This window comes from Capricornis sumatraensis, chromosome 8, assembly GCF_032405125.1.
Source record: "Capricornis sumatraensis isolate serow.1 chromosome 8, serow.2, whole genome shotgun sequence".
Classification (NCBI taxonomy): domain Eukaryota; kingdom Metazoa; phylum Chordata; class Mammalia; order Artiodactyla; family Bovidae; genus Capricornis; species Capricornis sumatraensis.
In genome coordinates, this window is record NC_091076.1 from 10012011 (window position 1) to 10029247 (window position 17237).

Here is a 17237-nt window from a genome sequence, read left to right on the forward strand (position 1 = left end):
GAGGTTTCTCTTCTAAGACCTTGGCTTAAAAGAGCGCTGTCACTTTCTTCCTCCCCACCCTTTTTTCTAAATAAAATTTGCCGAGTTGAGAAAAACAGGGTTCAGTGCTTCTGTCTGATGTTTAGGACCAGCCAAGTCGGACAGCGCCTGGCTCAACAATCCCGCCCCCTCCCTCAAGCTCCGCCCTGGCACCGCCCCCATGAGTATTTGGCTTAAGTCCTCCGCCAATGGGACAAACGCCCGGCCTCTGTGCGGTCGGGCCAATCAGGAGGCCGGAAGGGGCGGGCGCTAAGATACGTGGCTCAACGCGCGCTGGGGGAGGGGAAGCTCCGGGTCAAGGAGCAAACCCGGCACAAGATGGCGGCGGTAGCGGCATTGGAGGCGCGTAGGAGGCGGTGAGGAGCTCGGATCCCGGGGGCGCGCACGGGACGCCCCCAGACCCCTAAATCCCGTATCTCTCCTTTCTGTGTGTTCTCCTGAGACTCCGCCACCCCCGGCCTCGTGAGGATTCTTTGTTTCTCTGGAGCCGGCCTCAGGTTTTCCCCAGCTTCCTCGCAGTAGATCCGCGCGGCGTTGGGGGGTCCTTATTTCTGGGGCTCCGGACCGGTGGCTTTAGAAGGCCGCAGCCGTGCGTTCTTCTTGGTCTGGGCCGCTCTCAGCCGCCGCCCTCCCTGGCGGATTGCGGCGGTTAACGCTGCCGCCTCTTTCCTGCAATGCGCGGGGCCGTCGGGGCGGGGGACGAGACGCGGCCAGGCCTCCGGGAATGCAGCCTGCTGCCCTGCGGCCCCGAGCCTCGCTGGAAGCATCGTAGCCGGCAGTCTTGCTTTCCACTGCCCTTTCCCTTCTCTCGAGAGGCCCGGACCCTGCCCTGCCCTGGTCTTCACGTGGACACCATCCCTGGCTTGTTCGGTGTTCACGGTCGTTGGGCACGGCTGGGGCAGGATCTCGTAAGCTCACAGTCGACCTGGATGATGTTGCTCAAACACAACAATGATTTGGTCTGCGTTCTCTAGTTAATATTACGGAAAAAACGGCTTGAAACAGTCAATCAGTTCCACAAAGTATTTACCAAGATCTAACGGATGCATTAGGGTGGGGAGAGGCGTGTACTGTTGGCAGCAGTGGAAAAGCATGGATCGTAAATTCTATTCTGGAAACCTGTGATCTGAAACAATAAACGGGTGCACCTTTCCCTGTGAATCATTCCTAACCTTGACTTGTGACCACCTCTTGCTCAAAGGCGTTGGAGGCCTTCCGGAGTTCTTAGGGCCTTCCAACAGGTTACATCTGAAAAATCTTCAGAAACCCCATCCACATTAGCATCTCTCCAAACCCATTTTTTAGATATTGCAAGTAAGACTCCAGAAAGTATTTAACTCATGTACTTCTGCTTCTGCTTTGGGCTGGTATAGACATGGGGTCAGTGGCTCAGAGTGTCTGCTCCAGTCACTCCTGCTTGTGGGGGGCGGGGGCGCACATGCCTTGCTTTTAAGTTATCTGGGAGCATTTCTTCTGCTTGTTTTGCTGCTCCTTATTCCTGCTTGGCCTATTAAACTACAAAGCCTGGTGTTTCCCTCACCTTTCTGTCTGGCCTCGTATGCCCTGCCCTTTCTTCTGGAACTGGAGGGCTTACTCTGTTCCGTAATCTCCTTCCTGGTGAATTTCTTTACCTTTAGCTTTCCAGCTGATACCGAGGCTAGTGGTAGATATCGTGTGTTTAGTAGGCCCTACTCTCTGGCTACCCTGTTAGCAAGTAGCAGGGTTTGAGTGGTGAGAAGTCTGTGTTTCGTTTTTCCCTCTCCTATATGGAACACTTCCTCAAAGTGTGCTCCTAGATCAGTCACTGGGAAAAAGTGCAGATTCCCTGGGACCTGGGAATTTTCATTTAACAGTCACTACTCATAATTCTTAACTGACACTGAAGTTGGAGAGTGCCTGTTTAGCATGTACTCAGAATGGAGAATATATCCTTAACAAACTAACTTGCTATATGCCTGTTAGTCCCTTGTCTGTCCTTTGATGGCACGTTGGGGAAGTGGTAGGTTTGTAGTAACCTCAGGCTGATGGTCCTCAGTGGGGCGGCCCTTCTGGTGGTTGGGGCTGTGTTGAACAGCACACAGTACCTGAGCCCCGGAGTCACACAGAGTTCAGTCCCTCTGGCACCTCATACTGTCTGTTCAGTCTTGGATGCATTATTGAATCTTTTATGTCTCTTTTATGTACCCATCTGAGATAAATTCCAATCCTGCATTCACCAATAAAACAAAGGGAAAAGAGTGCATAAAAGAGTTGGTTCTGAACACTGGTTGCCCATTAGGGCTGTTTTGTTACTGTTTAGTCACTATGTCGTGTCCAACTCTTTCGTGACCCCATGGACTGTAGCCTGCCAGGCTCCTCTGTCTATGACATTTCCTGGGCAAGAATACAGGAGTGGGTCACCATTTCCTTCTCCAGGGGATCTTCCCCACCCAAGGATTGAACCCACATATCCTGCATTGCAGGCAGATTCTTTACCACTGAGCTGCCCCGGAAACATTAGAATTATTTAGAGGAGTTTAAAATCTGATGCTCAGGTCCCACTTCACGTCAGTTAGATCAGAACTTTGGGGTGAGACCGGGACATAGACACCACTGAAAACTACAGATAGAGTTACAAATTATATAATGCAGTTAACCAGGCTCCTAGGTGTATATTAGGACTCTGTACAAGTTGAAAGTGAAAGTCACTCAGTTGTATCCAACTCTTTGTGACCCCATGGATTATACAGTCCATGGAATTCTCCAGGCCAGGATACTGGAGTGGGTAGGTAGCCTTTCCCTTCTTCAGGGGGTCTTACCAATCCACGGATTGAACCCAGGTCTCCCGCATTGCAAGCAGATTCTTTACCAGCTGAACTACAAGGGAAGCCTAGTACAGGTTAGCTCTGGTTATTCTTTTCAAGCTCAGGTGGTGGTATGGGTGACTTACGTCAAAGATACAGGAGTGGCGGTCTGAGGAGCAGGATGGTTAGTGCATTAGGGATGTTAGAACCCCTGTGGCCAGCAGGCTAGCTGAGTGTACATCTTTAACTTTTTCACTGTCACTGCCCCCAGCATCTTGCCCATGGAAAGGCATGGCTTAACTTTGTTTCTCTGTTCTACATGTATGATACCACCACCTCCCCTGGGACTGGCTGTTACTGTGCCTTTCCTCCGAGAGGCTGATGTAACCTGAATCAATACCTGGCCTCTGAAGGCCAAGGATCCTTTGTCCACTTCCTCTGCCTTTTGAAGGGAAGGTGTGAGTGAGCCAACTCCTCAGGCCTTACACTTAACCCTGGGTCCAGTTTGCCTTCTTTTTCTGTTTAGTAGGAGTCTTAGCTTGCTCCCCTTTTAGGGTTGTAGGGGGAAAAGGCCTTCACCTCTGAAGTGGGGCCCTTTCTGACCCTGCTCTGATTATTCCCTCGTTCTTTTCCTTCTAGGTCTTGGACCGCTTTGGTACTGGCCTGTTTAGGGGTCTGTCTGGGAATTACCTTTGCTGTGGATAGAAGCAACTTTAAGACCTGTGAAGAGAGTTCCTTCTGCAAGTATGATATTTCTGGGAGACTGGAATGGAAAGTAGGGTAATATGGGAGGTGTCTGGCAGGTGAGGTAGCGTGGGTCACTGCAGCTGATAGAAGGACTTAGGGGCCTTGGGGAACCCTACCCTCTTCTCAATTGTTTCACTTGACAGGAGGCAGCGAAGCATACGGCCAGGCCATTCCCCCTACCGAGCCTTACTGGACTCTCTGCAGCTTGGTCCTGATGCGCTCACAGTCCATCTGCTCAACGAAGTCACCAAGGTCAGGGGAGAAAAGGAAGAGTCAGATGGGGGTGGAGAAATGGCCGGGGGGAATTGGGGAAGGGGAAACCTATGGCCCACATCCCATGCCATCTAACCATGGGACTTTTACTTTGTGAGGAATTCAGGTCTCAGATCCCTTAGGCAAAGGGCTAGAAGGAGGAGATCCCCTCAGAAGAGAGGTGGGTTCAGAGGGCATTCCTCGGTGTAGCTCTTTCCTTTCTCCACTCCCTGACCTCTGCCCCGACAGGTGGTGCTGGTGCTGGAGCTCCAAGGACTTCAAAAGAACATGACTCGCATCAGGATCGATGAACTCGAGCCCCGGCGGCCCCGATACCGTGTGCCCGATGTGCTGGTGGCCGATCCCCTCACAGCTGGGTAAGTTTCCCCTGAGAAACATAGCCACCTCCATGGCCCTTTCCTCCTTCTTCGGTTCAGTTCAGTTCAGTCGCTCAGTCGTGTCTGACTCTTTGCGACCCCATGAATCGCAGCACGCCAGGCCTCCCTGTCCATCACCAACTCCCGGAGTTCACTCAGACTCACATCCATTGAGTCAGTGATGCCATCCAGCCATCTCATCCTGGGTCATCCCCTTCTCCTCCTGCCCCCAATCCCTCCCAGCATCAGAGTCTTTTCCAATGAGTCAACTCTTCGCATGAGGTGGCCAGAGTACTGGAGCTTCAGCTTTAGCATCATTCTTTCCAGAGAAATCCCAGGGCTGATCTCCTTCAGAATGGACTGGTTGGATCTCCTTGCAGTCCAAGGGACTCTCAAGAGTCTTCTCCAACACCACAGTTCAAACGCATCAATTCTTCGGCGCTCAGCCTTCTTCACAGTCCTACTCTCACATCCATACATGACCGCAGGAAAAACCATAGCCTTGACTAGATGGACCTTAGTTGGCAAAGTAATGTCTCTGCTTTTGAATATACTATCTAGGTTGGTCATAACTTTTCTTCCAAGGAGTAAGCATCTTTTAATTTCATGGCTGCAGTTACCATCTGCAGTAATTTTGGAGCCCCCCAAAATAAAGTCTGACACTGTTTCTACTGTTTCCCCATCCATTTCCCATGAAGTGATGGGACCGGATGCCATGATCTTCGTTTTCTGAATGTTGAGCTTTAAGCCAACTTTTTCACTCTCCTCTTTCACTTTCATCAAGAGGCTTTTTAGCTCCTCTTCACTTTCTGCCATAAGGGTGGTGTTATCTGCATATCTGAGGTTATTGATAATTCTCCAGGCAATCTTGATTCCAGCTTGTGTTTCTTCCAGTCCAGTGTTTCTCATGATGTACTCTGCATAGAAGTTAAATAAGCAGGGTGACAATATACGGCCTTGACATACTCCTTTTCCTCTTTGGAACCAGTCTGTTGTTCCATGTCCAGTTCTAACTGTTGCTTCCTGACCTGCATATAGATTTCTCAAGAGGCAGGTCAAGTGGTCTGGTATTCCCATCCTCCTTCCTAAGGAACCTTTATTTGGTGGCTTTCTTTTCCACATTGGGATAATAGATGAGTAGCACTTTGCTGCTCTCCTCAGCCTTCCTTCATCTCTTTCTTTGCTTCAGTTGTTTTGTCTGTTGATTGATTGGCTGAACCACGTGGCTTGTGGGATCTTAGTTCCCCCACCAGGGATTGAATCTGCACCCTCAGCAGTGAAAGCAGAGTCTTAACCGCTGGACCGCCAGGGAACTCCCTTGCTTGGTTTCTCTTTCACTCTTTATCTTTGTGCATTCAGCAGACAAATTACAGCTTTCTCAATATAAGAGGAAATCAGCAAGGCCATGGAACTTGCCTTCCAGGAATACAGTGTCTCTGTAATTGGCTCCTCCCTTCCCTTCCGGTCCTGTCCCACCGTCTTGTCTTGTCTGTTTCTTCTCTTTTTTTTTCTGTCGTCTTTTTTTCTTTCTTTTCCTCCCTCCCTTCCTCCCTCCTCTCTTTCTCCCCAGATATTCAGGATAGGCTTATTCAAGTACTCGGGCCATGACACACTGTCATTATTCCATGCATGGCTCTCTTAAGTATTTACCTAGAAAATAACATGATAAACCCTTCACCCAACCCAAACACATACATCTTACTACCCCGTACCCCTGACTCCTTCAGAGGTGACTGTTACTCAAAAGTTTATTACTCCCTTGGTTTTTTGTTCTCACAGTTATGTTGTGTGTATATGTGTATAAACACACATATACAGATACATACATGCATGTGTTTATGTGCCTAAGCGATAAATTATGTGATGTTGTTTGTTTGTGAGCTTTTGTTTGTTTTAAGCTTTGTAGGGAAAGTATTTTAGTAAATGAGGTCTTTTGGGATTTCCTTTTTTTCACTTACGTATTTAACTGTTGCATGTAGCTTTAGAAATTCATTTTTACTGCTGTATAATATTGTGTTATATGAACATTTCCCAACTTAACTTCTCCGTTTCTGTGTTAACGGGTGTTTTGGGTTCTTTGCAGCGCTGTTCTCTTCACAGTCTTGGCTTGCACGCTGTTGTCCGTCTCGCCTGTCTGCCTGTGCAGGAGTTTCTCTGTGACATATAGCTAAGAGAAGAACTCAGTGTAGAATATGGAAATAGTCAGCTTTCCAAGATAAAGCCAAAGCGGCTTGCCAATTTACACTTCCACCAGCAGTATGTGACTTATGAACTGCACCTTCTCCAACCCTTGGCACTATCGGACTTAACTTGTCAGTGGGAGGGCTGTAGGATGACACCACGTGATGGTCTTGGCTTGCGTGTCTTTCCAGTTTATTACTGATACATTGAGCGTGTCCTCATCTTTGTATGTTTATGTCATTCTGGTTTACTTTTCTGTGAATTGGAGGTTTACGGCTCTGCTCATTTTCCTTTCATGTGGTTTGTCTTCGCTGATTTGTAGAAATTCATTAGTCTTGATACCAGTTCTTTTTTATGTACGTTTTGCAGCTGTATTTTCCTGGGTTGTAGCTTATCTTTTCACTTTTCTAAAATTATAGGATAATTTTAGATGTATAGGAAAGTTTCAAGAATATTATGAGACTTCCTCTATACCTTGAATTCCTATTTTCCCCTGTTGTTTAACATCATTGTTGAATATTTGTCATGCCTAATGAATAGATGATTATTGTTAACTAAAGTTCTTTAAAAAAATTTCTTTAATTTTGTTTTCATTTTTTTTAGTTGAAGTTTAGTTGATGTACAATATTATGTAAGTTACAGGTGTATAATATAGTGATTCACAGTTTTTAAAGGTCTTCTTCCATTTATAGTTACTATAAAATATTGATTATGTTCTCTGAGTTGTGCAATATATCCTTGTAGCTTAAAGTCCTTGTATCCTTGTAGCTTTATTGTTTCCTTAGTTTTTAACCTAATGTCTCTTTTCTGCCCAAGAGGCCCATTTAGAATTCTGTTGTATATTTAGTTGTCAAGTCTGCTTAGACTCCTCTACATTGGGACAGTTTCTCAGACTTTTTTCTTGTTTTTGACTACTCTCAAGGTATCTATCAATAAACCAAAATTCTGAAGTTTATGTTGTCAGGTATATTAGTCTGGTGTTCACAGTTTCTGAGTTGTGTTTAAATAATCTGTACCTCAGAGTCAGAAAAACATTTCTTTGTATTTTCTCCTAAAGGTTTTACTTGAAAATTTTAAGTCATAATCTGTCTGGAGTTGTTGTATCTGAAATGAGATAGGGTTGCGATACCATTTGTTTCCTCTACAGAAAACGTGTTTTTCCTATTATTGTTAGCATTTTTCCTCCTGACCTCACTGAACTGCTATGATGTCTGTCACATTTCAAAGTTCTGAGTATGCCTGGGTCTGTTTCCAGGCTCTTTATTTGGTTCCTCTGGTCACACTTGTCTGCCCCTGTACTGTTCACCACAGTTCCTGTATAGCTCTTGGCACGTGCCCCTCTTCTCAGTGTCGTGACTACCCTTGGCACTCTGCACATCCTTAGATCCTTTTTGATCTCTTTCCTAGGCTGTCTGTCTCTGGCCGGGATGACAACAGTGTGGAGCTCACCGTCGCTGAGGGACCCTATAAAATCATCTTGACGGCACGGCCATTCCGCCTTGACCTGCTGGAGGACCGGAGCCTTCTGCTCAGTGTCAATGCCCGAGGACTCTTAAATTTAGAGCACCAGAGGACCCCCAGGGTCTCGTGAGTATAGGGGTCAAGCACTGAAGGAGACCTAGTGTGAAAGAACCTAGAGGTGTTGCGGGTCTGGCACCGGGGCCCTGGGAGGAGATGGGGTGGCAGTGCGGCCAGGTGGGGGCGGGGGCTGGGAGAGACTGACCAGCGGGGGGAGGACGAGGCCTGGCTCGGCGCTTTCTCCATCTCCTGTGCAGACCAGGAGGCAGCCACGTTGTCCGTTGTCTGTACCCTGGGCACCTCCTCGGGGAGGCCTGCCTAGGTCTGCCTTTCCCTCTCCCCCTCTCACACCATCACATTTCCCAGATTTATTTTCTTCCTTTTTTCGGTTTTTGTTTTGTTTTTTTTTTGGTTTTTGTTTTTTATTTCTTACCCTGCCCCATCTCTGGAAGTTTGTCGACTGAAACTCACTTTTATGTTTCTGTTTTTGTGTTGGTTTTGTGCCTCCTTTTCCCCTTCCCTACCCATCTCCTCCTGCCCCAGTTTCTCGGATAAAGTTAGTCTCACGATCGGTAGCATTTGGGATAGGATCAAGAACATTTTCTCTAGGTAAATCCATGACCACTGGTACTGTATCTGTTCCTCTTCCCTTACCTGCCCTTCACTCTGGCTCCCAAGAAAGGCCCCCCCCAAGGTGGCCCCCAGACCTTTCCATGCCCTGCCCTTCATTTGCCCATTTACCCCAGCTATATGGTCTCTGGTTCCTGTCCCCTATTCCCCTGGCTGGGAGCCCCCTGGGAGAAGGAAGATGAAATGTTGAATGTCCTTGAGGAGTGTAGGGAGCTTCTTGCTTTGCCAGAGGGTGGAGAGATGCTGCCTGTTGCTGGGGTTCCTGGCTCTCAGCTGGCATGCACTGAGGACCTGGGCAGAGCTGCTTGCCAGCTGCCCTTGAAAGCATTCTTTGGCACAATCTCTTGTTTTAAGTCCCTGCATATAAGCCTGACCGTGTGTAGAGGCTTGACCATGGTTGTGACTCACTTGCCTTTGCAAAAGCCTGTGTCAGGCCAAGAGGCTGAGGCCCAGTGAGGGAAGGTGGGGCCAGGGTCTCTTGGTAGAGGCAGCAGGGCCAGGACTGGCGTTCTGAACCCACGCCCTTGAGCCTGCCTGCCTGTCTCTTGTGGAACGCTGGCAGAGGCTGGTGGTTGGGCCTGCAGGTGGCATTTCCTTCTCATTTCCTTTCTCGTGTCTCTCCCCATCCTCTGCACACGTATCTGCTCACTGGGGTCCCTCTCCAAGCTTTAACATTCAGTCCCTTCCTCCAATGCCTTCGTTCCTTTGGACCCTTGGCTCTCTATTCCCTCACCCCTCCTTCCACTAGCCCCTCGTCCCCGCCCCCTCTGGATTGGAGCAGACAGCTCTCCTACCTTCCAGGCAAGGATCAAAAGAACCAGCTGAGGGCGATGGGGCCCAGCCTGAGGAAACACCTGGGGATGACGACAAGGCAAGTCGGTGAGGGTGGGTAGTTGGAGCACAGGGCTGGCTGGGAGGTCGAAGAGGAAAGGCCCACAAGAAATTTGAGCTTAGTCTTGCCATTGGGGATGGGATTTAGAAAACAGGGAAGGAAAGAGAGAGAACTGGTGTGTGATTGGGCAGTGGTCCATTTTCCTCCTTCCAGCCAGATGAGACCCAGGGGAAGCCAGAGCATGATGAGCCAGGAGCCTGGGAAGAGACGTTCAAAACTCACTCTGACAGCAAGCCTTACGGTAGGGGCTGGGAGAGCCTTGGGCAGGGGCGCAGGGAGTCCTTGTCAAGCAGCAGCTCTGGAACTTATCTTTTGCTTCTCTTCCAGGCCCCATGTCTGTGAGTTTGGACTTCTCTCTGCCAGGCATGGAGCATGTGTATGGGATCCCTGAGCATGCAGACAACCTCAGACTGAAAGTCACCGAGTGAGTTCCGCAGTGACATCAAGGTCGGGGGAGGGAACGGGTTAGAAGTCAGGGCTGTGGGGAATGTGCATACAGATTGGATACTCCGGATGAGTCTGGATCACTTCCCATGCCCAGGGCGCCTTTGGCAGTCAGATTTTCTGCTTGGAGAAAGGGCAGAGGGGCCAGTGTTTGTCCTTCGTCTTTGTCTATGGGCTGGGGGCTGTGTGCGCCACGGTCAGTGGCTGGTCTGTCTGCCTGCCTGCAGGGGTGGGGAGCCGTATCGCCTCTACAATTTGGACGTGTTCCAATATGAGCTGTACAACCGCATGGCCCTGTACGGGTCTGTGCCCGTGCTCCTGGCACACAGCCCCCTTCGGGACCTAGGCATCTTCTGGCTCAATGCTGCAGAGACCTGGGTTGACATATCCTCCAACACTGCCGGGAAGGTGAGAACACAGGCATGGGGAGGGATCAGTGGGCCTTGAGCCAGATGTACGTGCTGGCCCATTTGCTTTGAAGAGGCTGGTAGGATGGCCTGTCTGGATACCTGTTAGGGACTGGGTGAGAGACGGGCCTTGGCCTCGTGAGCAGCATATGAGTTCTCCAGTCACTCCCAGAAGACACACACCCATGGGGAAGGTGTTTCCCTTCCTTCATTTATCATCAATGTGTTTATTATTGAGTTTGCAATAAGAGCTAGACCCTTTTATCCATATGGGGAATATACTGTATGTTGAGTTAGGAAAGGAAGAGAACAGATGTTACATAGGTAAGAGGTCTAGATGAGCTCAGTGGTAAGTGCTACGAAAGAACAGTGGTTGTGGGGGGAGGATGGGCAGGGCTGCTTGTGAGGGTCCTGAGGGAAGCCTCACTGAGGAGATGACGTTTAACCCCAGCCTGAAGTGGCTCAAGGAGCCTGCTGTGAGAGCACTCAGGAGAACACTGGCTTGGGAAGCAGGAGGGTGGGGTCAGACCTCTCTCTGGTCCTCCCTGCAGACCCTGTTTGGGAAGATGCTGGACTACCTGCAGGGCTCTGGGGAGACTCCTCAGACGGACGTTCGCTGGATGTCTGAGAGCGGCATCATTGACGTCTTCCTGATGCTCGGGCCCTCTGTCTTTGATGTCTTCCGGCAGTACGCTAGTCTCACAGGTATGTGGCCCCCCTTACTGCGTGCAGCCTGCTCTCCTGATCCTTGTCTCCCTGAGACGGGTGACTGTGCATTTTCAGCAGTCCTGTGCCTCGGCCTGTTCTCTGGCCCAGTCCTCTTGTATCTCCCTGAATTTCGGGGCATCTCCATTGGCTCCAGGTTGAGCCTGACCCCGCTGTGACCCCGTCCCCCCCACCCCGAACCTGCAGGGACCCAGGCATTGCCCCCGCTCTTCTCCCTCGGCTACCACCAGAGCCGCTGGAACTATCGGGACGAGGCTGATGTTCTGGAAGTGGATCAGGGCTTCGATGATCACAACCTGCCTTGCGATGTCATCTGGCTGGACATTGAGCATGCCGACGGCAAACGGTATTTCACCTGGGACCCCAGCCGTTTCCCTCAGCCCCGCAACATGCTTGAGCATTTGGCCTCCAAGAGGCGGAAGGTAAGAGGGCTGCAGCCGTGGTTGGTTTTCTCAGGCACGATATCCCTGGAGAGCTCTGACCACCCGTGGTCCTTGCCCACAGCTGGTGGCCATTGTGGATCCCCACATCAAGGTGGACTCTGGCTACCGTGTACACGAAGAGTTGCAGAACCTAGGTCTGTACGTTAAAACCCGGGATGGCTCTGACTATGAAGGCTGGTGCTGGCCAGGTAGGTGGGTCCAGAAATGAGGGGGGACGATTGGGAGACCAGGGAGCTTGCGTGGAGGCCAGTTTGCCCTTCATGGGTTGAAAGCCATCCTTGACTTTTAGGCGCAGCTGGTTACCCTGATTTCACCAATCCCAAGATGAGGGCCTGGTGGGCTAACATGTTTCACTTTGACAATTACGAGGTACGGCAGCCTGTCTTTCCCACGCTACTTCTTGGAGTCAGTCTCTGCCTGCCAACCCTGCTGTGGTTGGTTGCTTGTAAGATATCAGGGCCCTTGATGATCCTGGGAGGACCCACAGAGGTGCATCGTTCTGGACTCCCAGGAGCTCTGTGCTCTCACACTGTTTGTCTTCTTCCTCCCCTCTGTCCTCTGTTCCCATTTTCCTCCTTGTGTTCTCAGGGCTCAGCTCCCAACCTCTATGTCTGGAATGACATGAACGAACCTTCTGTGTTCAACGGTCCTGAGGTCACCATGCTCAAGGACGCCCAGCACTATGGGGGCTGGGAGCACCGAGACGTGCATAACATCTATGGCTTCTACGTGGTAAGGGACTGAGGAGAGACCGAGGCCCGAGAACTGGCACTGATGCCAGCTGGTTTTGCCCCTTACCACCGCTCTTTCCTGTTCCCATGCAGCACATGGCGACCGCGGATGGCCTGGTGCTGCGCTCCGGGGGCATCGAACGCCCCTTTGTCCTGAGCAGGGCTTTCTTCGCTGGCTCCCAGCGCTTCGGTAAGATTTGGAGGAGAGATTTGGCAGAGGGACCTGGGTCTGGTTCTGGGGGAGGTCTGTCCATGCGGCCATTCTTTGAGTGGTGCGCTTCCTTCCAGCTGTGCATTTAAAGGGAGGCAGGGCATGGGGTGGCCAGTCCCTGTTTGAGTGCTCTGGTGAACTTCGCCACTTTCAGCAGGACCCTGGGGTCCCCAGAGCAGGTGTGACAGGTCAGAGAGGTCAGCTGTCTTAAAGGCCAAGCCCTTCACTGTACGTAAACTCCCTCCCTCTTCTCTTCCTCAGGAGCTGTGTGGACAGGGGACAATGCTGCTGAATGGGACCACATGAAAATCTCGATTTCTATGTGTCTCAGCTTGGGGCTGGTGGGACTTTCCTTCTGTGGAGGTGAGAGGAGGAGGAATTTGGGGCCTTGGTTTGGCGGGAGAGGGACAAGGTAGAGGGCACAGATGGACCCTAGGCTTGAGCAGAGAACCGATAGTCCAGGCCGGGGCCTTGGGGGGCTCCTTAGCCCTCCTTCACCCTCTTTCCAACTTGCTTTCTCCCTCCCCTCTCCAGCGGATGTGGGCGGCTTCTTCAAAAATCCAGAGCCAGAGCTGCTTGTCCGCTGGTACCAGATGGGTGCCTACCAGCCATTCTTCCGGGCTCATGCCCACCTGGACACTGGTCGGCGAGAACCGTGGCTATTACCGTCTCAGTACCATGACATAATTCGAGATGCCCTGGGCCAGCGATACTCCTTACTGCCTTTTTGGTACACCCTCTTCTATCAGTCCCATCGCGAGGGGATCCCGGTCATGAGGTAAGGCATTCACTTGGGTCTGTGGAGAGTGGACTGAGGTGGCTGGGAGACAGTGGGGACGGGGCTCCATCTCTGGGCTCTTTTCTTCGTTGGCCGGGGCCTTGTAAAGGAGGGGAATCGGATTGCAAAGGGAAGAGTGAGAGGAGACCAGTGGGGATGAACAGCAGTGAACGTCCCTGAGTTCTTACGCCATGCCAGGCATCATCCGTCATGACCCGCAGAGCCTGAAACAAGTTAGACGAGTGTCCCGCTGTTGTGAGGAAGACAGAGAGACGTGTAGACAAATGTGTAAATATGAAAATTGCCAACACTGACAAGCTGTTTGTAAAAAGTAGAACACGGTAATGGAATTAAGTTCCACAAACAGGCCATGTAAAGATGAGGCCTGTCTGATGAGTAAGACAGCCACTTGTGATCCAAGAATGTTCCAAGCAGGAGAGATTGCAAGTGCATACATATGAAATGGAAACCAGTTTGGTGTGTTCCAGCAGTAGGAAAAAAAAACAGTGTGTCTCGGGGGTAACGAACCAGAGGGAGAGGTAGTTGAGGTGGAGTGGAAAATACAACCTGATCCTGGAGGGCCTTTTAGGCCAGGATAATGAAGTGGCCACTGGAAGGTCATTCTGCAGAACATTTTCCAGAAGGAGCCAGGGAGGAGGCAGCAGGGAAGTGGGTTGGGAAACCAGATGTCTGGTCCAAGGTTAGGTTGCGTAGCTGAAGCCTTACTGGCTGCCAGATCCGGGTCTTTACCCCTGTGCTCTTCTTATTGCCAGTTCCTGGGGTAGCATCCTTGACTTCCACCAAAACAGCAGGTGTCTTCCCTTCTTGTCTTGCTTCCTTCCTAGGCCCCTGTGGGTGCATTATCCTAAGGATGTGACCACTTTCAGTATAGACGATCAGTTCCTGCTTGGTGAGAAACGAGGACAGTTAGTGGTGGGTTGGGGTAGGGCTGAGAAGAAGCAAGCACTGTGGGGGATATGTCTGTGGATGTGCAGGAAGGGAGGAGGGTCAGAGGCCGCTGGTGCAAGGGGGCAGGTGCTTTAGGGCTCCCTCTTTGGGAACCGATTCCCCCAATTCAGAGTGGATTCTGCCATGTTTTAGGGGATGCATTGCTGGTTCACCCTGTATCAGACTCCGAGGCTCATGGTGTGCAGGTCTATCTGCCTGGCCAAGGGGAGGTGAGTTAAGGAAGGGCATGGTGGGGAAAGAAGGTGGAGGTCAGAGAGAGTGAAGAGAGTGGGGTCCTCTGTGCAGCGAGTGACCGAGGCTATCTTCTGCACCGACAGGTGTGGTATGACGTTCAGAGCTACCAGAAGTATCATGGTCCACAGACCCTGTACCTGCCTGTAACTCTAAGCAGTGTGAGTATGCTTGGCCCAGCTGCCAGCTCCATGTGCCTCTAGGTCTCCAGAAGGGGGGAGAGTGTGTATGCCGGAGTCCAGTTCCTAAGAGGGCACGGACTTGCAAGAGGTACAGCACTGCCGCTTCACCCCAGCGCTGGTCTTGCACTAGATCCCCGTGTTCCAGCGTGGAGGGACCATCGTGCCCCGGTGGATGCGAGTGCGGCGTTCTTCAGACTGCATGAAGGACGACCCCATCACTCTTTTTGTCGCACTCAGCCTCCAGGTGAGTGCATGGGCAGGGAGCCGCCACCTCCATCTGTCCACCCTCCTGGGAGGCAGTCCCCCAGGGCAGGTGCCCCTCACTCCCTCTGGGGCTCAGGCTCTCACCTGTCCCACTTCCTGCTCAGGGTACGGCCCAAGGAGAGCTCTTTCTAGATGATGGGCACACGTTCAACTATCAGACTCGCCATGAGTTCCTGCTGCGTCGATTCTCATTCTCTGGCAACACCCTGGTCTCCAGGTAAGGAGGAAGAGCGTTCTTCCTTGGCAGCCATTGCAGGAGGAGGAGGCTGGGCCCTGGGATATGCACAGCTCACTCTGCTCTCCTGTTGTGACCTTGCTCTGCTCTCCCCCGTCTGCTCTGATAATTGTTTCCCTGCTGGGTGTCCATTTTTGCTTCCTCCAGCTCCGCAGACCCCAAAGGCCACTTTGAGACACCAATCTGGATTGAGCGGGTAGTGATAATAGGGGCCGGAAAGCCAGCAACCGTGGTACTCCAGACAAAAGGTGAGTGATCTGGCCTCCAGGTTGGGGACCCACACCTACGGGAAAGTAATTGCTGTTGATCCTGGCACTCTTTCTTCCTCCTCCATCAGGATCTCCTGAAATCCGCCTGTCCTTCCAGCATGACCCTGAGACTTCAGTGTTGATCCTGCGCAAGCCTGGCGTCAACGTGGCATCTGACTGGACTATTCAGCTGCGATAACTGAAGGGGATGTTGGGGTGGGGTGTGAGGGTCGTGATAGTTACTCTTCTTTCTGCCCTGGAGTTTGACCTTCCCCAGGCTTCACCTTTCTGATCTCAAGATCCAGGTTCTGCCAGCATCTGGGCAGGATGAGAGGGCTGTCCCTGGGCTCTGAATTACTTTTGTGATCTCCCGACCTCTCCCACCCCATTGACACTGAATCTCCCTTCATCTCCAAATATCCTCTTGCTCTAACTGGAGCACATTCACCTGTGAAGACCCGGGGATCACAGGGCTCTTGCTGCCCTTCGCTTTCTTTTGGGAGCCCTCAGTCTCCTCCACACCCTCTCCATTTGTTTCCTTTGCGTGTTGATGCTGTTTCTTGGAAGAAGATGACGGCAGCTTTTGGCCTCCTCTTCTCCTTCCCCACCAAACTGCTCCTCCCTCCTTTTATTTCTTCCTCCTGGTTCTTCTCTGTTGTCAGCCCTCCCCTGATACACTGGGACCACCCCTTACCCTGAGAAGGGATGAATGGATCAAAGGAGTGAGGTTGCTGGAAATCATTCTCTTCCCTGGCATCCTAACCTTTCCTCTCCCCGCTTCTATCTAGAGCTGCTGCGGTTCTGACAGGGGCATTCTACCTCCCCTGTCCCTTGGGGGAAAGAAGTTTACACTCCTCAAGATGGGGGTGGGCAAGACTTCTTTTGCCTCCTAAAATTTTGTCCCCTTGAGGGGCATTCAAGATGGAGAAATCAGTTGTGGTTTCGTGGAATCACGGTCACCTGTATTTATTGCTGGGAGGAGGCTGAGGGTGGGGGACATGATCATGTGTGCCCAGGGCTGGCCCAAGGCCCTGGGTAGCGGGTGGGGGAGAACTCACTGGGGACAAGCCGGGGCGGTGTGGGGGGGGATATTTGTGGGAATTTTTTTTTTTACTTCCTTTTGGCCCCCAGCTGTGACAGGTTTTGATAAAAGGAGAAACAATAAAGAGAGAAACCATTAATTACTGTTGGTGTCTGGATTCTAGTTCTGGCCTGAACCACAGACCCTTAAAAGCCCAAGGACCTGACATTTTCAGCCTATGCCTCGTTGGTTGAGCAGAATGAGTGCAAGCGTTCCTCAGCTTGCTTGATTGCCAGTATATCATGAAGGAACCCAGCAAGATCGTCAGACTTTAGTGGGCCTAGTTCATAGTGGTGACTAGAGCTAATGGGGTCCCTCTAGAAATAGCTGTCTGTTAGATGCTCTCACACTTAAGACTGCTTTTCTTTTTTTAAAATTTATTTTTGGCTGTGCCAGGTCTTCACTGCTGCGTGGACTTTCCTTTAGTTGTGGAGACTGGGGGCTGCTCTTCATTGCAGTGCATGAGCCTCTCATGGCGGCTTCTCTTGTTGCAGAGCATGGGCTCTAGGGCGCTCGAACTTCACGAGTTGTCACTTGTGGCCTCAACAGTTGCAGGTACCAGGCTCTAGACCACAGACTCAATGGTTGTAGTGCACAGGGGTTTAGTTGCTCCTCAGCATATGGGATCTTCCCAGACAAGGGTTTGAACCTATGTCTCCTGCATTGGCAGGCAGATTCTTTACCACTGAACCACCAGGGAAGCCCAAGACTGCTTTTCTTTAGCAGTATTTTAAAAATTTGAAGAAAAAAAAAAAATTTGCATTTGTATCAGTGACAGGAGATGGTTTCCTACGTTTTGCAGATTGGCCACAGTCTTAGAGATTATTTTAACAAAAAACTAGGTTGGTTGGTTTGGGAAAATTACTGC

The 17237-nt window shown here is 51.0% G+C and overlaps 1 protein-coding gene across 6 annotated transcripts; it reads left to right on the top strand.

The window, feature by feature from the left end:
• The first annotated feature begins 354 nt into the window (after window positions 1–354).
• GANAB (glucosidase II alpha subunit) lies at window positions 355–16271 on the top strand. 6 transcript variants are annotated; one of them, XM_068978097.1, is made up of 25 exons: window positions 355–395; window positions 3462–3566; window positions 3713–3821; window positions 4071–4198; window positions 7787–7966; window positions 8441–8506; window positions 9329–9402; window positions 9577–9660; window positions 9747–9843; window positions 10091–10271; window positions 10822–10975; window positions 11183–11418; window positions 11501–11627; window positions 11729–11808; window positions 12028–12171; window positions 12264–12360; window positions 12643–12744; window positions 12916–13159; window positions 14005–14069; window positions 14261–14337; window positions 14446–14520; window positions 14672–14785; window positions 14910–15022; window positions 15188–15288; window positions 15378–16271. In XM_068978097.1, the coding sequence occupies exons 1-25, from the start codon at window positions 358–360 to the stop codon at window positions 15485–15487; spliced, it is 2901 nt and encodes a 966-aa protein (XP_068834198.1). In that variant the 5' UTR covers window positions 355–357; the 3' UTR covers window positions 15488–16271. The 6 variants fall into 6 exon arrangements, with proteins under 6 accessions (XP_068834198.1, XP_068834199.1, XP_068834200.1 ...); XM_068978098.1 differs by having other exon boundaries at window positions 9329–9398; window positions 9573–9660; XM_068978099.1 differs by lacking the exon at window positions 8441–8506.
• Window positions 16272–17237: the final 966 nt, after the last annotated feature.